General features: G+C 39.7%; 1 protein-coding gene across 6 annotated transcripts in view; it reads right to left on the bottom strand.

Moving 5' to 3' along the window:
* kiaa0232 (KIAA0232 ortholog) overlaps positions 1–27,685 on the bottom strand; it is a 137,240-nt gene that overhangs the window by 11,132 nt on the left and 98,423 nt on the right. For all 6 annotated transcript variants that reach the window (XM_060851792.1, XM_060851793.1, XM_060851795.1 and 3 more), the window contains 4 exons: positions 27,450–27,534; positions 23,664–26,955; positions 5,671–5,760; positions 3,646–3,754 (listed from right to left, as the gene is read on the bottom strand). In XM_060851792.1, the coding sequence (XP_060707775.1) occupies positions 3,646–3,754; positions 5,671–5,760; positions 23,664–26,955; positions 27,450–27,534 (3,576 nt within the window). The remainder of the gene's footprint in view (positions 1–3,645; positions 3,755–5,670; positions 5,761–23,663; positions 26,956–27,449; positions 27,535–27,685) is intronic.

Raw genomic sequence — 27,685 nt, forward strand, 5'->3', positions numbered from 1 at the left:
TAAAAATGTATTTGTATTTTAGGTTGGGTTTTTCTTATCCCTCAATGACCACCTACTGGTAGTTAATGCGCCAGCTGCAACACCTCCTTTTTATAACCCATTGGCAATACGACTTGATGAACTTCTGCCAATTTTCCCATCTGCCTGAACATACGATGAGTCTCCATTTCTTCATTAAGACATCATTTTTAAGATAGAAGCAGACCAGGATACATCTAGCTGCTTCTTCTTCCGTGTATGTTTTTCGAAAAAATTGGCTTAGTTTCTCATCTTTTTGCTGTAACTCAGTTAATTTCACTAAATTAAAGATGTCTGCTTTGTCACTTATCTGCTCCTGTTTTGTCTTAACCATTCGATCAAATGATCTCTGATCATTCCACCTTCTTATCTATACTCTTTGATCTCTCCTGTTGACTTTGTGACTTCGTTACCACACGATCAGGAAAATCCCGGGATATGCATCTTTAAATAGCTTAGTTGCCTGAGTTTCCACTGGTTTTTCAACTATATTAGGCAGCACTCCTACCGTGAACCAGTTATATCATTAGCAAGGACAAATTGGATTCCTGGAGATGAGAGTTGTCCAGTACTCCTACATGACTTCTCCACTCTTCATTGAACACTCTAGCTTCACTCTATATAATTGAGCACTTCTTGTCTTACTGTGAATTCCTATTACCAGCACTTTATCTGGCAACAATCCTTCAGAAGTACATCTGTATCTCTTAATATTATAACCACTTCACCTGCTGCTTCTGGCCTATACAAGTAAACTTCATCTTCCGTGAGTATATGGTTTAAGAAGATCTGGCACTCCTTCCTTAACCAACTTCCGACCGGGCTATACATTCAGGTGCAGCTTTCTAGCCTCCACCGTGCTTTCTGTTACGACTCCAACAAAATTCATGAGCTTATCCTGTTCTCCTACATCTGGTCCCAGTGCTTTTCCTAACCCACCAACACTGATTTCTTTACTGCAGTGAAAACATGGAGCTTTTTAACTTCTTTTTCCCCTTCATGGGTTTCCTTTTTACCCTGTGGTAAGTTGTCCTTGTGATCTGCACTAAGATCTACGTGCGGATTTCTCTTTTCCCTACTTTCTATCCCGCACGGATTGAAATTTACGTTGGAAGCCAAACTTTGATTTATGAACCAACTCATACCCACCAGCCACTTCAGCTGCTAATCTTGTCATTTTAACTCTCTGCTCTTCCACGTATGTTCTCACTACCTGAGGAAGTGAATTTTTGAACTCCTCCAAAATAACTGCCTCTAAGAGCATCATAGGTTTGCTCTATTTTTAATGCTCTTATCCAATCAAAATTACTTTGTTTGATCCTTTCAAACTCAATGTAGGGGGTTTGACCAGGATCCCTCCTTAGATTCCTGAAATGATGTCTGTAGGCTTCCGGAACAAGCTCATACGTACTTAAAATGGCTCTCTTCACCTCCTGATACACCCCAGATACAATCTCTGATTGTGATGCCAATACTTCACAAGCTCTACCTACAAGTTTGGTTTGGATCAACAAAACCCACATGATCACAGGTCACTTAATTTGTTTACCTACCTTCTCAAATGAGATGAAAAAGGCTTCTACATGCTTCTCATCAAATTTAGGCAATGCTTAAATATATTTAAACAGATAGTCATCAGGCCTTGGGCTACCATGGGTTTGCTCATCCTCACACTCTTCCTCACTAAACTGAACTTCAGCCTTCATATTTTTAAGCTGAGTTTCCTCTCCAAATGTCAATTCCTCAAGTTCAAACTCTCTCTTTCTTCCTTTCCTCTCTCTCCTCTCTTTTTGTTATGCTCAAGCAATTTGTTCTTTTTCTCTTTGCTCTGCTTTTAATTGTAATTCAAATGGTTTCATTTCATTTGCCCTTTCCTTTTCTTTTCGCTCTAACTCAAACTGCTTCATTTTCAATTGAATTTTAGCCATCTCTCTTTTCCTCAGGGAAGGAGGCAGCTCCAACTCCAGCTTGACTGCCAATTCCAGCAGCTTTTCCTTGTTCACCTTTTGTAAAGCCCCCAAAGTCATTTCTTCCACCTACAGAAAGCTCTTAGTGACTGAAAGAGCCATTATTACACTAAGCACTGTTTAAACCAATTGAATTCAACATCCAGAACAAATAACACTAACAGCTACTGCCTTTGAGTCCAGCAACCTTAATCCCAAATCAGAACTATAGAACAAATCCGGCAAAGAGCCCCCAGTCTGCCAGGGGCCAGGCCAGATCTCCTCAAAACATGTAAAGAAGCTAGCCCAGGGCCTAACTTTTCTAGTGTTTTCAGCAGGTGTAAGTGTGGATATTCCAGGAGTGATGCAGCTGGCCCAATCAGTTTTAAACAAAACAGCATTTATTTATATACAAACAAAAGAAAACCAAATTTAGAATAACATAACTATTTCAAAACCCAATCAACTCAATCGCAACGTAATGATGCTGATCCAAATTTTTGCACCATCTCCATTACCACCCACTTGGCAAAAAAAGGCAAAATCAAACACAGGTTCTTACAGGAGAGATGTCAGAGAGAAGATCAGCATGGAGCTGCTTCTTTGACCAGTAGCCTCAAAACTGACTGCTTGCTAAAACCAAATCAAACCAAACCCTGACCTAGGAGAACTGTCCACACCCCTTTCATTGTACAAGTGTTTTAAAATAAAGACTTGAAAGCATACTCAAGTAGATAAACATAGGCATTTCAGAACCACGGACCTTGCAATCTCTCTGCAAAAAAAACTCAAAGAACAGCATAGTCTTGTTAAAGGAGCGCCATCGTCACAAACTTATTATCTAAAGCCAAAGAAACTTTGAAGTACTTCTGTACAGACGGATCTGGTTAACCTTGTGCACAAATCAGTTAAAACTAGGTATGCAGGTAGAGTAGGTAATCAGGAAGGAAAATGGAATTTTGGCATTTATTCTTAAAGAAAGTGTATAAAAGTATGGACGTGTTGCTGCAACTATGCAAGGCATAATGAGACTGTATCTGGAGGAATGCATACAGTTTTGGTTCTCTTGAAGAGAGGTGTAGTTACATTGGAGGCAGTGCAGAGAAAATCTACTAGATTGATTTCAGAGGGGAGGGGTTTGGTTTATGTAGAGAGATTGAGCAGTTTAGGCTAACATTCTCTGGAGTTGAGAAGGATGAAAGGAGATCTATTTGAAATTGAGATTGAGAAGCTCAAGGGGATTCACAAAGTGAGTGAAGAGAGATGTTTCCTCTTGTGGAGCAATCTACAATCAGAGGTCATAATTTTAGGATAAGGAGTAGAAGATTTAAAACCGAAACATAGAGGGTTGTGAATCTGAAATTCACTACCCCAAAGTGTAGTGGATGAGTAAAGTTAAGGAGGAGATGCAGACTTTTTAATCAGTAAGGAGTTGAAGGGTTAAGGGGAGCACACATGAAATTGTACTGAATGGCAGTGCAGCTGAAGGTGCTGAACTGCCTGCTGTGCTCCTAGTTCTTAAGTTTACTGAAGTCCAGAAACAGTTCAACTGCTGGCACTTCAGTAAGATGATGATGGATCAGGTAAAAAAACATGTTTTATTTTTATTCCTAAAAATGTTTTTTTTATACTCCATTTTAAAATATTGCCTTATGCCTAGATTTTTTTAAAATCAACTTGCCTGCACACTCGATCCTAGGAAATGACTGTGGGTACAGTGTTTCTCGCCACCAGTCTGGTTCCTCCTTGCAGTCACTCTCTCCTTCCTGGTTGAAGTCTGAAGAGGGAACCTGCCATGACAAAGTGAATAAATCAGTAAAATGTTTGAAAGAGTCATTGTTTTTCATTTTCATCAAAGCACAAAATTTTGATCAACCTTTACAAATCACTGCTTGCACACAGTGTACAATATGTTGAGAAGTCTTCTTGGCAAAACAGAAGGCAAGAAAATTTCGTAACTTACTCAGTCAGCCATTTTACGAATTATTATGGTATTAAGAGTCCACAGTTGATGGGATTTGTTGACAGATACTCTATACATATGTTTATCCAACCATAAATTCCAGCTCAGATGACAAAATTTAAAAACAGATTGCAGCACAGTCAAAGTGGATAATATGGAAAGATTTGACATGCTAAATGCTTCACCTGAATCCTCATGTGAGTAACATTCAATGATACTATATGCCACATCCATGCAACATTTCAAAAGTGGAAGCAACACACTCAAACAAAATCTGTATTTGAAGAGCTTATTTAAAATTTCCCTGGTTGTGCTATTTTATTGTTGTTTCATTCTTGTATTTATTTTCTGTATCTTGTATTGATTCTGAGTAGCTTTCACATTGTACATTTTATGAATTTACTGTTCAGGCTTGGTGTTTCCAGATATTGCTGCCTTCAAAAGTTAGACTGACATATTTTGTCATTCTTGGATTTTAGCTGCCTTTTAGCATGAAAGGAAGATTGCTGGGGAAATACCAATGCTTCAAGTTGGGAATTGTGTGTAATTTTTTTTGGGGGTAGGAACTTGGGCTTTCAGTTCATTTTAAGGAATTTGGGGGTTTGTGACTTGGAAGTGGGTAAAATGAAAGTGAGCATTTTTTTTTGCATGCAACAAGCAGAGTGGACCTCAAAGATCCTTTTCCTGAATTTCTATTTAATGGACTGTTATATCTTTCTGTACACAACAACAACAGAAGTAAAATCTAGAACAGATTGATTGATAGATTCTTGATGTCTCGAGGAATTAAGAACTACGGGGAGAATGCAGGTAAGTGGAGTTGAAATGCCCGTCAGCCATGATTGAATGGCGGAGTGGACTCGATGGGCCGAATGGCCTTACTTCCACTCCTATGTCTTATAGTCTTAAAAGAAGGCAGCAACAAATTTCAGGTCTTGCTTTGGCTCATTAAGATTTCTTGTAACTCACTGAAACTCAATTCTTAACAGAAAGGTAGAGCCGACTGCAAATTTAAGTTTGAACAAATTTCCTTACGTCTAAACTGGAAGGATATCAGAATGCAGTCATAGATGGGTTTAATGAAACAACTTTAAATCTGGAAGTAGATATGAAGCCGAGTGCAAGAATATTAAGCCAGGTTTCGCTGTAGCAGGGCATCAAACAGCATTTGACATCGGTATCTTCAATTAAAGAAATGTGCCCAAAAGTTATTGAAAACATAAATTGTTGGGCCCAGAATGATACACATCAATACTTAAATGAACATTACAATAAATTTAAACTTTTGGAAATAAACAATCAAGTGAAAAACTGTATAAATCCAAAAGGTTCATCCAATGTGCAAGCAGGTGAAAGAGAAAGGGGGTAATGGAAGAATGAAATAGGAGATAGAGGAAAGACTTTTATTTTAAAATGCTTCTGAAACATTTAAAACCTTTAAGAATCAGACACACTACACTTTAGTGTCAGAGAAGCTAATTGGTGAAAGAGAACTTATTCTAATTATTAATGTTAAATATCAATGGCAGGATTAGTTTGTATCCATTTACAAACCATAGTTTCATGACATTCAATTCAATGGTGAAAGAGACAGTGAAAACACATTTTGATAAAGTTAATTGCAGAAAACAGCAACTCAGACAACTAATTGTACATATTCACATTTTACAATGTGTCTGTCTCTTTACCTGCAGTTGCAGTAACATTTATGCAGGAATAATTGCAAACACCATGGAACCTCACCGTTATTTTGACAGCAGATTCTGGCTCATCATATTGACCATTGTTTCCTTGAACACTGATAGCAGGCTGCCAGTCTCCTTGGAAAACTGCCTAAATATAAAATGAAGAAAAAAGTGACTAGTTTGAAGTATGAGAACTTAGTACCAATAGTAATTTCAGCATTGGCCTCATTCATGGCTTTTTGTTGTATGTGAAATAATAGCAAATACATTACTCTTATTTTGACCCCTTGACACTTGATCAGAAGATTCACCGAGTTTAGAATTTTCCCAAGTAATTTATCAGATGAGCCTATAATGATTCAACGTGGATGAAAATCATTACTGCTGGATGTTTAGGGTTGAAGCATGTCTGTTTCAGTGTTAGAAATGTATGGCTGCAAGAATGTAACTAGTCAAAAGGCTAGTTCAGGACTTATGAAAGGCAACAAAAACAGGACATATGGGTCACTTATTGGGATTACTCTTCCACAAACTGAAGGCAATTTGGCAAAGAGCTCATCACTAACTGATCAAGAAGCTCTCGTTTGTTCTCAAATTTACACTTGATTAGATCCTCCGAGCTGTAGTAAAAGGAAGGTTGATATAACTAATCTCAGCATCCTACATTTGGGTGAAGAGAAGTACTGACCAGGATTCCTGCTCATTCGTTCCTAACCTTGCTGTCACTGGATTGACTGTTACAACTCTTGCAAACACTTACCATCAGGCTCTCTGTGAATACCGATCACAACAGTAAGGTCCTGAGGAATTAATACCTACAGGTGAGGTGTCGAGGCAAGTATAAGACCATAAGACACAGGAGTGGAAGTAAGGCCATTAGGCCCATCAAGTCCACTCTGCCATTCAATCATGGCTGATGGGCATTTCCACTCCACCCACCTGCATTCTCCCCGTAGCCCTTAATTCCTTGTGACATCAAGAATTTATCAATCTCTGGCTTGAAGACATTTAGTGTCCCAGCCTCCACTGCACTCCGCGGCAGTGAATTCCACAGGCCCACCAATCTCTGGCTGGAGAAATGTCTCCGCATTTCTGTTCTGAATTGACCCCCTCTAATTCTAAGGCTGTGCCCATGGGTCGTCGTCTCCTCGCCTAACGGAAACAATTTCTTAGCGTCCACCCTTTCCAAGCCATGTATTATCTTGTAAGTTTCTATTAGATCTCCCCTTAATCTTCTAAACTCCAATGAGTCCAATTCCAGGATCCTCAGCCATTCCTCGTATGTTAGACCTACCATTCCAGAGATCATCCGTGTGAATCTCCGCTGGACACGGTCCAGCGCCAGTCTGTCCCTCCTGAGGTGTGGGGCCCAAAACTGGACACAGTACTCCAAATGGGGCCTAACCAGAGCTTTATAAAGTCTCAGAAGCACATCGTTGCTTTTATATTCCAACCCTCTTGAGACAAATGACAACATTGCATTCGCTTTGTTAATCAAGGATTCAACCTGCATGTTTACCTTCAGAGAATCCTCGACTAGCACTCCCAGATCCCTTTGTACTTTGACTTTATGAAGTTTCTCACGGTTTAGAAAGTAGTCCATGCTTGTATTCTTTTTTCCAAAGTGCAAGACCTCACATTTGCTCACATTGAACTTCATCAGCCATTTCCTGGACCACTCGCCCAAACTGTCTAGATCCTGCTGCAGCCTCCCCACTTCCTCAGTACTACCTGCCTGTCCACCTAACTTTGTATCATCAGCAAACTTCGCTAAAATGCCCCCAGTCCCTTCACCCAGATCATTAATATATAATGTGAACAGCTGCGGCCCCAACACTGAACCCTGTGGGACACGGCTTGTCACTGGCTGCCATTCCGAAAAAGAACCTCTTATCCCAACTCTCTGCCTTCTGTCAGGCAACCAATCCTCAATCCATGCCAGAAGCTCACCTTGAACACCATGGGCCCTCACCTTACTCAGCAGCCTCCCGTGTGGCACATTATCAAAGGCCTTTTGGAAGTCTAGATAGACCACATCCACTGGACTTCCCTGGTCTAACCTACTTGTCACCTCTTCAAAAAGTTCCAACAGGTTTGTCAGGCACGACCTCCCCTTACTAAATCCATGTTGACTTGTACTAATCCGACCCTGCTCTTCCAAGAATTTCGAAACCTCATCCTTAATGATGGATTCTAGAATTTTACCAACGACCGAGGTTAGGCTAATTAGCCTATAATTTTCCATCTTTTGTCTCTATCCTTCTTGAACAATGGGGTTACAACAGTGATCTTCCAATCATTCGGGACTTTCCCTGACTCCAGTGACTTTTGAAAGATCTCAACCAATGCCTCCGCTATTTCCTCAGCCACCTCCCTCAGAACTCTAGAATGTAGCCCACTGGGACCCCAGGAGATTTGTCAATTTTAAGACCTTTTAGCTTTTCTAGCACTCTCTCTTTTGTAATGGCAACCATACTCAACTCAGCCCCCTGACTCCCTTTAATTGTTGGGATATTACTCATGTCTTTCACTGTGAAGACTGACGCAAAGTACTTATTAAGTTCTCCAGCTATTTCCTTATCTCCCATCACTAACCTTCCAGCATCAGTTTGAAGTGGCCCAATGTCTACTTTTGGCTGTTGCTTATGTATTGAAAGAAACTTTTATTATCATTTCTAATATTACTGGATAGCCTACCTTCATAATTGATCCTCTCCTTCCTTATCTCTCTCTTTGTTATCCTCTGTTTGTTTTTGTAGCCTTCCCAATCTTCTGATTTCCCAGTGCTCTTGGCCACTTTATAAGATCTCTCTTTTTCTTTAATACATTTCCTGACTTCCTTTGTCAGCCATGGCTGTCTAATCCATCCCTGGATAATCTTTCTTTTCTTGGGGATGAACCTCTGTACAGTGTCCTCAATTATACCCACAAACCCCTCCCATTTTTGCTCTACTGTCTTCCCCGCTAGGCTCTGCTTCCAGTCGATTTTCGACAGTTCCTCTCTCATGCCCTCATAATTACCTTTATTTAACTGTAACACCATTACATCCAATTTTGCCTTCTCGCTTTCAGACTGCAGACTGAACTCTACCATATTATGATCGCTGCTTCCTAAGTGTTCCCTTATTTAAGATCATTTATAAAGTCTGATTCATTACACAGCACTCGGTCCAAAATAGCCTGCTCCCTTGTGGGCTCCATGACAAGCTGTTCCAAAAAGCCATCCTGTAAGCATTCCAAGAATTCCCTTTCTCTGGATCCAAACTCAACATTATTTACCCAGTCCACCTGCATATTGAAGTCCGTGACCTTGTCTTTCTGACATGCCTTTTCTATGTCCCGGTACATGTTGCGCTTCTGGTCCTGACCACTGTTAGGAGGTCTGTACATCACTCCCATTATGGTTTTTTTGCCTTTGTGGTTCCTCAATTCCACCCACACAGACTCCACATCATCCGACCCTATGTCATTCAGTGCCATAGATTTGATTTTGTTCTTAACTAACAAGGGCCATCCCGCCCCCTCTGCCCACCTCCCTGTCTTTTCGATAAGTTGTAAATCCTTGCATGAATAAATTTGAGACGACATTTTCACAAGAAACATTTCAATAAAAGAATCTGAAATGTACACATATGCAGCAAAATTCAATTTAGCTTTGTGAAATGTTATAGGCAATTCAAAACGATGATTCCTTAGGGGCCAGGCTTGAGGCTTTGGTCTCGACATCAAAACCATTTTCATTTTTATTCCATTTCGATGGGAACTTTTCCAGAAGCAATCAGTTACCACTACAATAAATACATCTGATGCAGATTGTGAAAGGCGACCCTCTAATTGGTATCAAAAACCTGAAAGGTGAGGCAATAATTTCCAACTCACTGTGGTTTCTATGGTATCAGAACCAGCAAGATTGGGACAGAGACCATGCTGGATTTCAGATCTTGCTATAATTCAGGTTGGATGTGAAGTGCTGGAGGTTTTGTTCTATCTTCAGATGCTGCTGGATCACTCATACTGCCAGGTTTTTCATTCCGAATTTTACTATAACAAATCTTTGGCAATGATCTCTCCCTTCACAATTCTGGTCAAAGTAGCACTGCACCCTATCACCACATACCAACAGTAATAAAGTTAACTATGAACAGTACTGTATCAACAGTTCAAGAGATGCATTGTATCTATCACATGGGGCTGAATTTTCTAAGGACTGAGAGGTCAAGATTCAGTAAGGGCGGGGGACAAAAAAATCATAATCCCAAAAGTATTCTCTCTCTCCAAATTCGTCTGAGTGTGTTTTAAATGGGGATGGGGATGGGGAAGAGGGAGGTAGGTAACCGAGTAACAACACATTAAGCCCGAAAAGCTTGTTAAAGGACCTGAGATTTTGGGATGAGAATTTTGCAAATTTTTCTCCTGCAAGTCTGGTGCATTGTAGCATACAACTCCCAGAGGCATTCCCTTTTCACAAAAGCTATCTGGAAGCCTCATATGTTTCATGGTGTGTCCCCTCATGCAACTTACAGTTGGTTCTGAGCAAAATAATGTCAGAATCTTTGAAACTGTAAAATTAAGCGACTTTACTATAAAGTAGTCAGGACTTCAGCACGCTCAAGAGCTTATGAATTTCAGAAAGTAGAAATAAATCAACTTTTCTCTTTGTTTGTGAACCTAGTATCCTCATAAACACTTTTTTAATGAGCCTGGAAAGCAGATTGCTGGGTCAGGGTGGGTGGAGTCAAAAATAACATTTTTGCCATTGAGCAAAACTTTGACTCCTCAGTACACAGTAGCTGCTTCTGGAAGTGGATGCCATTCATTGGCACACCAACGTGAGTGTGCAGAGCTTCCCAGCAGCTGCGTAGCCTAGTGGGAACTTTGGCCAAAGGTCATTAGAACACAGGAAAAGACTGGCAAGTAATATAATTTACCTTACTGAAAGTATATAAAAAGTGATAGTTAGATCCTTGACATATGATCCTTTAAGGTGCATGGCTATACAGACAGTGTGAAGGTGTACTGACATTTGTTTCCACTAGTTTCTGCCGTACACAAACCTCGGATCCACACAGACACAAGAAAATTTGGAGGGAATACAGGTTGAGGGCTACAAGGAGCTGGCATGAAAGAGGACTGCAGCCTGGGGCAAATCAGCCCCATGAACCTACAAAATAAAAGGACAGGCTCAAGAGACTGAATGACCGACTCCTGCTCCTATTTATAGAACATAGAACAATACAGCGCAGAACAGGCCCTTCAGCCCTCAATGTTGTGCCAACCTGTGAACTATTCTCAGCTCATTCCCCATCCACTATCCCATCATCACCCATGTGCTTATCCAAGGATTGTTTAAATCTCCCTAATGTGGCTGAGTTAACTACACTGGCAGGCAGGACAGTCACTCTCTGAGTAAAGAAGCTGCCTCTGACATCTCTCTTAAATCACCCCTCAGCCTGTAGTTATGGCCCCTCGAACAAGTTGACGTCATCATCCTAGGAAAATAACTTTCACTGTCTACCCTATCTAATCCTCTGATCATTTTGTATGTCTCTATCAAATTCCCTCTGAGCCTTCTTCTTTCTAATGAGAACAGACCCAAGTCTCTCAGCCTTTCCTCATAAGACCTTCCCTCCAGACCAGGCAACATCCTGGTAAATCTCTTCTGCACCTTTTCCAATGCTTCCATATCCTTCCGGGAATATGGGGACCAGAACTGTACACAATATTCCAAGTGCGGCCACACTAGTGTTTATATTGTTCCAGCATGATATTGCGGCTCTGGAACTCAATCCCTCTACCAATGAAACCTAACACACACCGTATGCATTCTTAACAGCACTATCAATCTGGGTGGCAACTTTCAGGGATCTATGTACATGGACTCCAAGATCCCTCTGCACATCCACACTACCAAGAATCTTTCTATTGACTCAGTACTCTGCCTTCCTGTTATTCTTCCCAAAGTACATCACCTCACATTTAGCTGCATTGAACTCCATTTGCCACCTCTCAGCCCAATTCTGCAGTTTATCCAAGTCCCCCTGCAACCTGTAACATTCTTCCAAACTGTCCACTCCTCCACCAACATTAGTGTCATCTGCAAATTTACTAATCCATGTGTCTAAGTCATTTATAAAAATGACAAACAGCAGTGGTCCCAAAACAGATCCTTGTGGCACACCAGTAGTAACTGGACTCCAGGCTGAATACTTTCCATCAACCACCACTTGCTGCCTTCTTTCAGAAAACCAGTTTCTAATCCAGACTGCTAAATCACCTTTAATCCCATGTGTCTGCATTTTCTCCAACAGCCTACCATGTGAAACTTTATCAAAGGCTTTACTGAAGTCCATGTATACTACGTCAACTTCTCTACCCTCACCTACATGCTTGGTCACCTTCTCAAGAAACTCAATGAGGTTTGAGAGACATGACTTGTCCTTGATGAAACCATGTTGACTATCTGAAATCAAATCATTGCTTGCTGAATAATTATAAATCTTATCTGTTATAATCCTTTCCAAAACCCTTCCTACAACAGAAGTAAGGCTCACTGGTCTATAATTACCTGGGCCATTCCTACTGCCCTTCTTGAACAAGGGCACAACATTTGCAATCCTCCAGTCCTCTGGTACTAAACCTGTAGACAAGATGATTCAAATATCAAAGCCAAAGGCTCTGCTATCTCCTCCTCAGTTTCCCAGAGTATCCTTGGATAAATCCCATCTGGTTCAGGGGACGCGACTACTTTCACTCCTTCTAGAATTGCTAACACCTGTTCATAACTAACCTCGATCCTTTCTAGTCTAATCTAGCGTATCTCACCCTTCTCTATAATATTTTCCTTTTCCTGAGTGAAAACTGATAAGAAATGTTTGTTTACCATCTCTTCGATCTCTACAGGGTCCACAATCAACTTTCCACTTCTGGGTTTGACTGCCTAGTCATCCTTTTATTCCTCACATACCTATAGAAAGCTTTAGGGTTCTCCTTTGTTCTATTTGTTAAAGAATGCTCGTGTCTTCTGTTTGCTCTTCTTAAATCCTTCCTAGCTGATCTGCAACTCTCCATTACCTCATCAAAACCAGTAAAGCCAGTAACTTGTCCACACCGTTGCAACTCTAAGAACAACTAGCTGGTAAGGCATTTTCCTATTTTATTAAGAGTCACTATGAATAAATGTCAGCTTATAAAAATCCAGTTTTCAGCAGGTGAATTTGAGACAATGCTTGTACATCAAAAATCCAAGATTTTTTCAGCTCATGATCACTTCAAATGTGTGCAATTCCTCATTTTTGAAATTTTAAAACACCTTGCAGAGTTAGATTTACCTTATAAATTTTTCTTTAAAGGATAATTCATGAAGAAAGACTCAAGAAAGTGACTAGATCATTCTGTTTCAAGAAGAGATTAAATTTTCTGACAGCCTATTGGGCTAATAATATTACAAACATAGTAACATTTATGAATAGATTCAAATTTTATTCTGAAATGATTTTATCTAGTTTAACAATGGGATCAATGCAATTGGGAAGGTGAAGGAGAAAAAAACAATTGACGTTTCTGCACTTAATTCCTTCTTAGTGGAATCTAAGGTTCCTGTCAACGTATGTTTTAGTCACAAACACTAAAAAGTGTGTCCACATGCAAAGGGAGGGGAGGATAAGATTTATACAGACTTAACAGCAGATTACAATTTAAGGGGCAAGAGAGCATGAGAGTATAAGCAAAGTGGGACTCCAAATTAAAGTTCATTTCCATCTGTTTGAAAAAAAATGATAGAGATATGATTCAGATCTTTAAAATATTGATGCTATAAATAAAAAAAATTACATAACATCAACTATGTACAGTAAATTATAAAATCAAATTAATAATTACTAACCACCCATAAAGAAAAACTAGGAAATCTTTCCCATTTAATAATTTTAAGGGAGATTAATAAATATCTATCAGATATAGGATGGAATATTATAAATGTGTGGAGGTAAAATTCATCTATGCATCATGATCCCTCAGCTGCTGAGATCATAAAAATGCCAGACATACATTGGTCATAGATAATTCTGCCATGAATAACTAATTTATATCACTGCTTAATTTGGAGGTAATTAACATTTTTGAACTTGTTTTCATAGGCCTGCTTTAATAGATAACTATTTGATCTGTAATCAAAAATGAAATATTTTGTCCTTGTTTTGGATCTAAAAAATATTATATCAGCTTTAAAAATACATTCAAAATGGAAGTTATTGGAAATCAGCCAACCTGCTTTGAAATAGCTTTTACTTTCAAGGCTGCTAAAGTAACTTCCTGAAGGGCCAAAATATCTCAGCCAATACTTTTAACTGCAAAATATGTGTTGAGTTGCAGCATAAAACTTCCCATTCCTATGTGAACAATTGTCAACTGCTAAGCAGTTTGCTTATTAACTTGTTGGGCTGTTGTGTAATAATATAGTTGTCACTGCAAGTTTCACCATAATGGCCTGCTTACATCACAGGATTTGAGCTGTTAGTTTGAGCATCAGACATAGCAATGAAACATCGCACAGTAAGTGTGGGCCCATGGAAACCCCATACAGAATTTCCTTGGGCTATTAAGAGGCCAAACAGAAATCTAAGTCAAATATAGTTGGAAAGGAAGTTTTAAAGGTCTGAATTATTTGTCTACTAAATGCTTTAGGAACAGTGCCTTGTATGGTTATTTGCCTTGTCTTTTCAAAGTGTAGTAAACTTGCATAATATATTAATCAGTATATTTGGAATTTGTATTTTGTTTTAATTAAGAAGGCTGATGGATTTTGTGTAGTCCCGGGAAGGTCAGAAATGTTAGAATGTAACCTGGACAGTGACCTAAATACATAAGTTCTAAGGCATCCTGTGATTTCAGTTCACTGCCTGGGAGTATCCCTGCAGTGTTAAAGGATAAAATGTTTCACTATTGAATTTATGACAAGCCAAGCAAACACATTAAGACAAATAGTTCAACTTTGATTTTAGAACAGAACTGAACATTCAACTCTCATTTCAAAAGAACCCAGAGTTCAATTCAGGAGGGGGAGGCAATGGCCTAGTGGTGCAATCAGTTTGTTTTCCAGAAGCTCAATATCTGGGAAACCAGATTCAAATCCCGCCATAGCAGATGATAGAATTTGAATTCCCAAAAAATCTGTGCATTAAGAATCTAATGATTATGATATCATTGTTAATTGCCAGGAAAAACCCATCTGGTTCACTAATGTCCTTTAGGGAAGGAAACTGACATCCTTACCTGGTTTGACCTACATATGACTCCTTATCTACAGGAATGTGGTTGACTCAACTGCTGTCTGAAATGGCTGAGCAAGCCACTCAGTTGTGACAGTTACTACAAATTCATAAAAACGAAATGGATCACCTGGCACCAGAAATAATAACAGCAAAAAAGAAAGCACTATCGAACTTACAACATCCTCCTTACTAATATCTGGGGGCTACGGCAATAACGTGAGATTGCCTGTAATGTATGATTCCATAACCATCATCACCACCCTTGGATATGTCTTTTTCCACCAACAGGACAGATCCAGCAAAGGTGTTGCCTTCGGAGACCTCAGCTCCTTTAAACAAAAAGACCTCGACACTGCCTGAACCAACTCTCCCAGGTTAGGGACAGCACAGGAAGAATACAGAGTAAAGCTCATTCTACTCCTTGAGCTAATAGCAACCTGGAACTAACAGCAAAGTGAAAAGGCAGCTCCCTCATCACCATCCACATTAAACACTCCTGGGACAGGTACATCATGGGGTGAACAGAGAGGAAAAACTTTCCCCACTCTTTAGACTCAAAGTAAAGTTCCCTCGACACTGCTCCCATCACACTCTCCCATGGGAGGGCCAATGAGAGGTTAAATACAGAGTAAGGGTTCCTCTGTTCATCTGAACTCAAAGTAAACTAAACATAAAGTCTCATCAACACTTCTTCCAACAAACAGCAGGACCAAAAGGTTTTTTAAAAAACTCCTTCAATTCTTTCAGGGAGTGTGATGAGACTATGGCTTCAAGCAGTGTCCTTTGGCCTCCTTTATTAATGAAGAAAACTTCAGACAGATGTTGAATGGTATGCTTAAAGCCAATAAATTAAACAGCTTGTAAGACTTTGGGATTTTTTTTAAAAACACTGGAACAATAGAAGCAGACTGAATTGGTGGGATGAAGCTCCCACAGAACCAATATTTTTAATTTTGGCTTTCTGCAGTTGCTGGGGGCTTGAAGTGGATGCGGAAGCTCTTGCTCCACTGTTACAGCTAAAATCTGGAGTTCTCTTCCGACTGCTTGAATTACATGCCAGAAACTACTTGACTGAATTTGACTTTGCCAAGGGTGTGTTTATGGAATGTTACTATATTGGAATAGTTAATTACCAGTTGTTAATATATGTATGCATGTCATTTTGTTAAACTTTTCGATAGAGTTAGTTAAGCCATTTTTTTTACTTTGTAAGTATTTTAGCTATAGCGTAAAAATAAAGTATATTTTGCTTAAAGTCGAGTAGCTTGACCAATCAACTTGCACCCGGAGACACAGAGCGTTAACGCATACCTTTAAATTAAGAAAAAGGTTTGGGTCTAGGCTATCTTCTTAATATATTTTGAAGGGTGTTGGCCTAGAATATAACAGGAGTCCAAAATTGAAGAATAACGAAGCAACCCCTGCAGGGGCACCCGATCAAAACCGAACACAAACAAAAGTCAAACTGAATCATACAGAACTAAACAAAAACTAACTGAATCAAAATGACAATATCAGACCGATGACGCACTCAACCCCTGCAGCGCCCACTGGTATCGAAAGGCCTCGACTGTGACAGATTCAGCACGGCAGAATCACTCTCCAGGGATAGCTGAGCATGGGTGTAACCGCGAAAAGAATGGTTGTCAGGAATGACTGGTCCCTCCATGGCCCACTGCCTGGCCCTGTCAATGGTCACCTTAGCCAGGCCCAGGTGCAGATCCACAAGGCGGCCTTTCAACTTGTCCGCCCTGTGTGCCCGCAGATCAGGAGTATGGAACTGAAGTGCAACCAAAACCTAAGGTACAGACAACTCTAGAAGAGGCCTCACCAACGACCTGTACAATCTCACCATGACATCCTAACTCCTATACTCAAAGGACTGAGCAATGAAGACTCATGTGCTAAACACCTTAACCACCCTATCTATATGTAATGCAAATTTCAAACAATTGTGTACTTGAACCCTTAGATCTCTCTGTTCAACAACATAATCCAAGGCCCTACTTTTATTGCATATGCCCTTTTTGTTTTACTAAAATGTAATACCTCACATTTATCCAAACTAACTCCATCTGGTCTTCAGTCCTTTGACCGATTGACAAAGAAATCTTTATAATGCAAGATGAACTCCTTCACTGTCCACTGCACCATAAATTTTGGTCTCATACACAAACCTACTAATCAGGCCTTCAATAGTCTCATCTAAATCATTTATATTAATGACAAACTAAAGCGAACCCAGCATCAATCCCTGTGAAACACCAGTGTAACAGGCCTCCAGTCCAAAAGACAACTCTCACCATGTCTCCTGCCAAGACGCCAATTCTGTACCCAATTGGCAAGCTCACCCCGAATCCCATGGGATCCAACTTTCGGAACTAGTCTACCATGCGGAACCTTGCCAAAGGCTTTACAGTCCAAATAAACAATGTCAACCACTCTGCCCTCATCAATTTCTTGGTTACTTCCTCAAAAAAAAACTCAATCAAGTTTGTGAGACACAACTTCCCTCATACAAAACCATGCTGACTATCCCTAATCATTCCTTACCTCTACAAACTCCCTTTCAGAATGATCTCCAAAACCTTACCCACCAGTGAAGTCAGACTTATATGTCTACAGTTCCTAGGCTTTTCCTTTTATCCCTTCTTAAACAAAGGCACAATATTATCCACTCTCCAGTCATCCAGCACCTCACTCATGGTTATATATGATACAAATATATTTGCACAGGGCCCCGCAATTTCCGCCCTAACTTCCCACAATGTCCTGCGATATACCAGATCAGCTCCTGGAGATTTATCTACTTTTATATTTTCTAAGATGTCTAGCATTTCCTCTTCTGCAAAGTGGACTGTTTTGAAACGATCAATATTAATTTCCTTAAATTCATTTTGGAAACCCAAGGTTGACCCTGGTGGAGTTCAGCCAGTATTTGCTGAGGACAATCATTTTGCTTTCCATATTAATATGCCATCCTCTACCGTGAATCTCACCTTTCGAGGGTTCAGAAAGGTTTCAATTCTGTATGTGATAGACTTTGGATTTTCCCCATTACCTTTCAATTTTGCCAGGACCAATTTATTTGTCCAAAGTGATAGTATCAGCTATGATTGGAAGCATGTCCAGAAATTTGAAACCATTATGGAAGGATCCAGTGGCAGTACCACCAGTGGTGTATCTGCCAGCAGGACGCAGCTGAATGCACCCCCCACATTCACTACTTTGCCTCCCAGATGGTGTTCCAACTTTAATTATACATTACTATTCAAGCCCACTGCTAAATTCGACCTGAAGCAATGGGCAACACTTCCTTGTCTTTTTTAAGTATACCTAACAGGAGTCTGTGGCCTGTTATTATTACAAACCTAAGACCATAAAGGTATTGATAGAAATTTCTGACTCAAAATATGACCACCAAATCTTCCTTCTCTAACTGGGTATCTTTATGCTTTGCATTAGCCAAAATCCTGGATGCACATGCTATGGGGCATTCCTCTCTATTAGGCCAGCTATGAGCTAATATTACTCCAAGGCAGTGCAGGGAAGGATTGCATTTCATTACCAGATCTTGCTTGGGATCATAGTATGCTGAAAATGTGTTGCTGGAAAAGCGCAGCAGGTCAGGCAGCATCCAAGGAGCAGGAGAGTCGACGTTTCGGGCATGAGCCAGCAGGCTTGCTGGACACACTTCCCTCATTCCCGAAGAAGGGCTCATGCCTGAAACATCGACTCTCCTGCTCCTTGGATGCTGCCTGACCTGCTGCGCTTTTCCAGCAACACATTTTCAGCTCTGATCTCCAGCATCTGCAGTCCTCACTTTCTCCTGGGATCATAGTATGCCAACACCTTACAGGGTGATAGGGTGTTTCTTCACTTCCTTGAAAGCTATGGCTTGGCTATGCCTCCACTTCCAAGGCTGACCCTTTTTCAGGAGTTGATGCAAAGTTGCTAGGATGGAGGCCAGGTTATGTCTGAACTTTCTATAATAATTCACCAGCCTAAGGAAAGACCTAAGCTCTAGTACAGATGTGGGTACCAGGACAGTTTTGATTGCCCTCACCTTATCTTCCAACAGTTGTAACCTGGTCTTGTCAACTCTAACCCAAATAGGTCATTGAGAGCACCCGGAACATTCATTTATCCCTTCTAAAGCATTAGCCCACCCCAGAGAACCGTCTAAATACAACATCCAAATTCTTCAAGTGCTCCTTATTGGTGTTCCCTGTTATTAGCAACGCCATCTAGGTGAATGGCAACTGGGTAGACTTGTAAAATATTCTCCATCATCCGCTGAAAAATGGCACAGACAGACAATAACCCGAAATGGCAGGCTCATATATTAGTACAAACCCTATACTTCTGGGAATCCTCATTCAAATGTAATTACAAGAATGCATGACTCATGTCCAGCTTCAGAAAGGACATGTCCGGTGTGATGCTAGGCAATCATCTACATTCAAGTGGTGTTCCCCATGCTCAGTCAGACAGGTGAGGGTGTCTACTTCCTTCGGGACACCCTTTGGCACCTTCTCCACTTGCCGCATATTCTAATGGAAAAGCCAATTGTAATGCCTGCTTGAATTCCAGTTGGGCTTCAGCTAGTAGGCTTTTTGCATGGTTGTTATTAACCTCACATACCGAACATTTTCTCAGCATCATATTCAGGATGGTATGCCTCTGCCAGTCACCTTAACTTTGTCAAAACTTTCAATACGGATTCCCCTGATTCTCGAACTGCCAAATAAAACCAACAGCATCTCAGAATCAGAGGTGGCTTGGGGTTGTAATGACCCTTCACTAAATCTGTCAATTCTTGAAAGGTTTTAGTATTTGGTGCCTCAGGGAAAGTTAGACTCCAAATAACTGAAAATGCTGCACATCTGCAAGCAGTCAGGGGAATTACTCATTGTTTTTAATCTGCCCAATGTCATTTGCCCAGAAATAATAATGCATTCTTTCAAATGCTGGGACTGGTCTTAAATGGTAGGATTGAATAAGTCAAGCTTCCCAAATAACACCATAATGCCAGAAATACTTAAGCCAACTCAAAGCTGACTATCTCAAGTGAATTTCTTCAGGAGCGAGCTTTGTTCTTGTCGCCACTGAAGTAACTCCACAGAGGCCAGTATCCAGTCAACAAGTCACCTTTTATTTACGTGGAAAGTCCTTGACACTGATCCAGCACTCAGCGTCAGAATGTCTCACACTCCTGCTTTTAATCTGTCAGCCAGAGCTCCCTGATAGGAACTCATTCTATAAGGTCCACCTGGCTGACCTCATTACAAGCACAAGAAACACTATCATTCTCAAAGATAACTAGGGATGGGCATTAATCCTAGTTAGCCAGTGACACCCTAGTCCCAAAGACTTAAAATGGAAAACCAGTTTCCCCTATCAGGTGAATCAAGTCAGCTCAGGGCGATCAGTAACCTCAGTAGAAATGGTTTCTCATCCATGGAGCTTCTAAGTCAGGGGAGTGTGTGCAGAAATCATATTGCTAGAACCGAAAAAGCTCAGATCATCAGAAGTGAGATAATGCCTGCGGACTGGGAAAGGAATTGTAAGCCATCACTGCAGTCCAAAAGAGATATTCTAGAAGTGAATTAAAAAAGGATTTTTTTAAGTTGAGATAGCAGTCATATTTCTCTGGGAGTGTTTTCAATAGATTGTATCAGGGGAGGCAATGGCCTAGTAGTATTATCACTAGACTGTGAATCCAGAGACCCAGATAATGTTCTAGGGAGCAGTGTTCAACTCCCACCATAGCAGATGATGTAATTTGAACTCAGCAGGATCTGGAAGAGTCTTACAAAAACTGTGAATCCACTGTCGATTGTTGGAAAAGCCCATCAGGTTCACTAATGTCCTTTAGGGAAGGAATCTGCCATCCTTTCCTTGACTGGCCTGCATGTGACTCCAGATACACAGCAATGTGGCTGACTCTTAACCACCCTCAGGGCAACTAGGGATGGGCAATAAATGCTGGCTTGACCAGCAACACCCTCATCCTGCGAATGAATTTTTAAAAATGGTAGTGTTGGTAAAATTGTTGACATTTTGTTACAATGATTGTGAGATCTTTGTCTGAATCATATAATACTTTCCTTTCCATAATAATGTTCTATTGTCAAAGAATACCTGCAGTCTCGTGTCAGATTTCAGTAACTAACCATTATAATCATCTGCAAAACCTAAACATGTGATCAATCATGTTAGATTCCATTCTAGATCTAATTGCTCCTACATTCTATCAGCTGGGATTATAAAACATGATACAAGATCTGATGGATATCCTACTGACCATCTTTGCCAAAATGGAAATACTGATTATTTAGTAGGGGGTACAGGTATTTTATGCATAAAAATACATTTTCGTATGGAGGAAGCCAGCATATAAAAATGCACATTCATGGTCAGCATGATGAGATACTCGGAGCAAAATTGAATCATAAGTAATCATCCTCTCTCTTCAATCTCTCTTGGCATTTCAAAAGCCGAAAACATTTAATTAACCTTGATCTGATGCTGTCAATTGGTTGAGCTATTACCCACAGTATGAAATCCTGCTCTGGTATATCGTATATTTATTTACTCTATCTTTAGACCACAATGCAAAAACAGGGACAGCATCCTGAATCAATGACCACCTTCAGTTTCACGTTACTTCCGTTAAGGATATCATTCAAATATGGGATGGTCTGGAAGACTACTCCCTTCAACATTTCAGTCCTCATCATCATGGTCTAACTTAAAAAAGATATCACATCAAAGTACCAAACATAAGTTTTAAAAAAAACCTTTACTTTAGACATTTGTCAAAATCAAAACTGGTTCGAGGATAATAAGAAACTATTGACAAGAATCAACGTAGAATTGAGTTTAATTTTGTGCTGGTAGAATACCCACAATTAATAACTGAACCCTCAGTACATTGAGGATCAAAGGAATTACATTTTAAATAGAGAAAGGACTTGAAGATGACAATGAATGCTCTAAAATAGGATTGACATCATAAAAAGGGATACTACTGTATTGTCATTCATGTTCACACGATCTGCAGCAAAAGGAAGCTGCTTTAGCCCCCCCTCCCCAGTCTAAGTCAGACTTGATTCAATCACCTGTTATAAAGTTCACTTCTAATTTCACAAAAAAATGATAAAATGAAGAGCATTTGCTTGATGGCAGTCCATCACCCTTGTTTGAGAAGTACATACTTGATGATGCCCAGATCTTAAGAACAGAATTTCTTTTCAAAGAGCACAAAAATGTTAAAACTTGAATTATCTCAATGAACTATTAACATTTTGGTACTGTACTTCTATTTGTAAGTATTGTCATGATCAATGATACTGTGAAATTCTATAAATCCATAACATCTTTGTTTAATATATACAATGAATAAAAAATGATAAGTATTCTCTGTCATCAGATCTTCTTACTAAATAATATTTTTTTTCTAATATATTCGAACACGTTTAAGAGCATAAGACACAGGAACAGGAGAATGCCATTCAGCATAATGGAGTTTGCTCTGTCATTCAATGAGATCATTGCTAATCTGATCATCCTCAACTTCATTTTCTTGCTTTTACATCACAAACTTGGATTCCCTTGAATATACCTAATAACCCAGTCTCTCTAGTTGTCTGCAATAAAGAATTCCACATGTTCATTACCCTTTGAGAGAAGAAATTGGTCAATTTTCAACTCTTCATACTTTTCAGAACCACACTCATTTCTTTGTGATCTATGTTTAGCTAATGCATCTGGAAAATGGAAGAACAAACCCTTTATGGTAAATGACTTAAGTGCTATTCCCCTCTCTCAATATGTGAAGTCAATCTTCAAAGTGGTAGACGACCATTCACAGTTTGTATTTAAATTAAGTTAACATACAAATTTATTGAATGAATGAATCACTGAATAATGTGATCACAGTTATTTATAGTAGGAAGACCTTTTCCCCTCACAGTTGAGTAGATAAACTAAGTCACGATTTTAAAAATTATTATTTATGGATAAGCTTACAAACGTGCAATCTTTTCTGATGAGTTAACTGGTATTTTTTCTGTGAAGCTTTCAATTAGTTTACTTTCTGATTATTCAACTCCATGAACAAATTATTGGCTGCTGCAGTTTGTTTGGAATGCTAATATTTGAAACTGGCTTCAAAATAACTGGATGTCATGCATTTAAATGATGAAATCACTTGTTTTTATATCAAATTTACATCAGTTGCTCCCTCAAACTTAAAAATTACAAGTTATTTAAATGAAATTTGTAATTTTTTTGCAAGAAAGCTTTTTTTTTGGTACTTATTATTAAAATCCACTACTTAAACAAAAGAATGGGTGGTCATTTTCTGACATAGCATGAAGTTATTTACCCCAGTGAAAATGTACAGATTTATTGATAGATTACTTATCTATCTATATTTGCTTGCATTAGGTAAGACAATAACCATTTTCTAGGAATTGATACTAAAGTACAATTTTCTTTCCAAATTCTCTCAGTCTCCTTACTTCGAAAGTTTGTTATCCTTTTTGCAACAGTGAGAGTTTTGACTTCATTGGGACCTATTCAACAAGAAACCTACAAAACAATTGTGTAATTTTGATACATAATGTCTTAAAACATACCTTAGTTCACCTCATCAATGGGATAAAATCATTGCTAAAATAAGTATTCAAGTATAACCTCTCAGCAACTGATCAAGTAAAAACACATTACTTACTGCAACATTGTTAGGAAATGATTGCCTGAGAGTGGTCCTTACCTCTTGTAGAGATGCTGCTCTAACATCAGTTCCCTCACTGAATCCAGAAAAGTTCCTACTTATTGTACGATTCTGGAACGCTTCCACGTTGTCACATGGTACCTTCAACTTGAAATCTATTTCACAACTATTCACACTGGTGCATCCAATTGATGCTTGTAAGTTACATTCTGGGCACTGCTGTTCTGTCTGTAAAAGGCTGCCAGAACCTTCATGAGAATCTAGGGAAGTCTGAGCACTCTTTTCCATTCCAGCTTTTTTTAGTCTAGGCAGGAATTTTCCTGATTCCAGCTCCAACTTTCCATAATAATGTCCTTCACACTCAGCATCTTCTTCCAATGGCTTTAAATCTGCCTGTTGATCCTCAAACAAATCAGTCTGACAGAGGACAGGTACAGCAACATCCTCCTTTTCAGACTCAAATTCTGACTCACTTCCTCCAGTTGGTGAAAGCTCAGAGGCAGATATAGGTCTGAAATGAGTCCGTGGTGAGATTCGAATAGCCCTGTACTGCGTTTTGTCAATACTATATATTTTAGGATGAAACGTTTCACTTTCTGAGTCCGAACACAGTATAGATTTGGGCTTAAAGCTTGGACTAAATGTTGCAAGCCTTTCAGGTTCAAATGAACATTCCACATGAAGAACTTGTGAAAAAGGATTGTTCAAGTCAAAGGAGGAAAACGAATACTCAACACCAGGTTCTTGACTCTGATAATTACTGCAATTCCCCAATAAATCTTCATGGAAGATGAAAGAGAACTCAGTATTTAACCTATCATCTCCTTTTCTTGTCTGGTCACATGGTGTGAATGAAGTACAAGATCTCCACAATGGTCTGTGGCCAGGAGCAAAGTTGCTACCTGGAGTCATAAAAACATCTGTACCTGCTATGGTTACAACATCTGAAGCTGCACACTGCAATAAAGTACCTTTTGCAGGATCAGGAGGAACTACACCCCAGTCTCCACAACTGTCGAATGTTTTCAGTTCTCCATAGACTCCACCAAGAATGAAAGCACTTTCTTTGTCAGTACTAATATCCCAAGGTTTGGAAGGTGCAGTGTAATCACCTACATCTATCTCTGCAAGTTCTCCGGATGCAACGGCTTGGGCCTCTAAGTTTTCCTTCTGGCACTCCCACAGGTGATATTCAGACCGCTGCACTGCCTTTTCATGAGGGTCTTGCAGGATGTCCTGCTTTGTTACCATATCCAAACAACAGCAATGGCAACCATTCACCTCAGCAGGAAAAAAATCCTCTTCTGATCGTTCTACATCTAGTGTTGTTGCGGCATTATTTTCTGCTATGGTTGTCCAAATGTCCTTTATAACTTCTGAGCCATAGCTGTCCCCATGAGTAGCCAATTGCTCTGCAAAAATTTCCACAGTTTCATATTCCTTATTTCCTTCTTCTTCCAGCTGAATTCCACACACCGACTCCAGCTTGGATTTCTGTTTGAAAGTCATGCTTGTTATATTTCGTAAAGCTCCGTCTGTTTGTGAAGGAGTGTTCTCGTGCAATAAATCTAAAAGGTCTTCATCAAGCAGGCTGGACGAAATGCCAGGGACGATACAATCAATCTCATCTGCATTAAATTTAGTGGACTCCTCCATCTGAATACCAAAGGAGGTTTCGTTATCTGAACGTGTTTCTTCAGAATGTGACCATGGGCTGCAGGTTCGTGTTGAAAGATTTGAGCAATGGTCATTTTCATCAAAGGCACTATTTTTGGTCCATATAAGCAAGCGAGACTGTGTTTTCCCTGGCATATCTGCCCAGCCTCCAATATCACTGTTCTGATTTCCCAGACTAAGTCCATCAAAACAGAACGGTGACGTAGAGTTATCATATTGCACTTCAAACAGAGAAAAACAAGTAGAGTTTAAACCAGACCCTTCATTTGCTTCAGAAAAGTGTTCTTCTTGATTGCCAGTACTGCTACTTGCATCACACACTGTATTATCCACAATCGGAGAAAGCGTAATGGGGGAATCCCCAGCAAAGCTTTCTCCTTCTGCTTCATCAGAGCTGGAGCACTCCCAAAATTGAGCTATATTTGCTAGATCATTTACGAACAATCCTTCTGCATCAAGAGAAGCTTGGGAATCTGTCCATATTGCACTTTCCCTCGTCAACTGTAGTCCATCTAACACTATACAACAGTCTGCCTCAAAATCAGTTTGCTCTGTACTTTTCCGTCGAATCATACTTAAAATTCGACTCTCTCCTTGCAACGAATTTGAGGCACTAGGATCCAATATGGATTGATGAATATCCACTTCATAGAAGTGAGTAAATTCAGATAGATGCATATCATCTAAAATATCACTGTCCTTGGGATTAGAACAGCTAGAGGTCCCAGTGAGGTCATTCGCCTCATCTAATAATGCAGGCATTTCAACAAAGTGACCATCGACGAAAGCACCTGCTGCGAGGTATGTTTGGAAATTATTGTTACTAATACAAAGACCCTGCATCGTCTCCGAAAGCTCTTCCAAAGTTAAAGATTCACTATCATTAGCAGCTACGCTATTCCGGTATGCAGTTTCTAGCTTACTTTTTCTACTTGGAGGGAACCAGTACTCTGCAATTGGTTCAGTGTACCACAATGGTTCTTCTTTGAATTCTTGTTCCCTTCCACTTCCATTGCTAAGATCTTTTATATCACTGTTGCCATTTGTTTTCCTTCTCATTTCTTTCGTAAATCTTTTTCCTTTTTTGCACAGCTGTTTGGTAGGTCCACTGCTGCTGCTCCCACAGGTGCTTTTGCGATCATCTTTGTCAACAGACTTCAAAGATAGCCTAACTTGTCCATTTCGCCCCTTTTTGTTCCGAGCAGTTTCTCTCATCTTATGTCTGATTTTAACTGCTTTGGTGGGACCTTTAAACTCATACTGGTTCCCACTTGAGCTTGAGCCTGCTTCACTGGAACCAGAGGACCATGAACGAGGGCGCATCTTTCCTTCGGACCTGTGTCTGATCTGCTTCTTTCCTGTAGTGGGTTTTGGTTCTTGCAAGCCATTGTTGTGCCTATTTTCTTTTTCCTTTTTACTTCTTCTGAACATACGACTACTACTCGTAGTGATGGTAGCCTCATTTGTTCGCTCTCTAGTGCCTTCACCTTCACTGTTGCAATCTTTTGGAGAGGACGTATCAGTGCTTGTTTGTGGAGCAGCAGATGAAGAAGAACCACCAGAAAATGAACAAGCTTTGGCCTTATTCCACACAGTCATGATCTCTTGCAGACAGATTGGCTTCTCAGAAAGAGGTGGAAATGCCTCATAATACCTAAAAACAAAATGCAAATGGGTTAAGTGTTCCAGGTGACTTGGTAAGTTTAAAGTATTGACATCTGTGATATTTAGAGCCCTTCCTGATGAAGGGCTTTTGCCCGAATTGTTGATTTTCCTGCTCCTCGGAAGCTGTCTGACCTACTTTTCCAGCACCACTCTAATCTCGACTCTAATCTCCAACATGTACAGTACCCACTTCCGTCTATCATAGTTACATTTGTCAACTTTGAATTCATTGATAACTTGAGAAATTCCTGTAAATTAATGTTCCAGTAGTCTTCACTGAAGATACACATAACCAACACACAAGCAATGATATCAATTTTACATGTTGTAAACCCATCGATTGACTTACTTTACAAAATAACCAAGATCTATCACAGTTAGAAACACTAAATGCCTTGAAAGAAAACAAACTACAAATATAAAGCCAGAAGGTGCCCTGAAAAGCTAACTGTTTTAAAACAAATCAATAAGCTTAACACTTACATTTCTACCTGATCCTTAGTGGAAGGAGGTTCTATAATTTCAGGAGACTGAGATCCTTCTGCTTTCTTACTAACTTGCTTCTCTTCTGAAATTTGGAAAAAGGAAAGAGAAAGCAGAAATAAATTCAAGTTGTTCTTGTATGAATAATTATTTTGTTCATTATATTTCTCCTCAATTCATGAAAATGATGAGGTGAACTGTTGGAAAGAAATAGGACCAGATGGTAGCGTGACCTT

This window comes from Hemiscyllium ocellatum, chromosome 36, assembly GCF_020745735.1.
Source record: "Hemiscyllium ocellatum isolate sHemOce1 chromosome 36, sHemOce1.pat.X.cur, whole genome shotgun sequence".
Lineage (NCBI taxonomy): Eukaryota > Metazoa > Chordata > Chondrichthyes > Orectolobiformes > Hemiscylliidae > Hemiscyllium > Hemiscyllium ocellatum.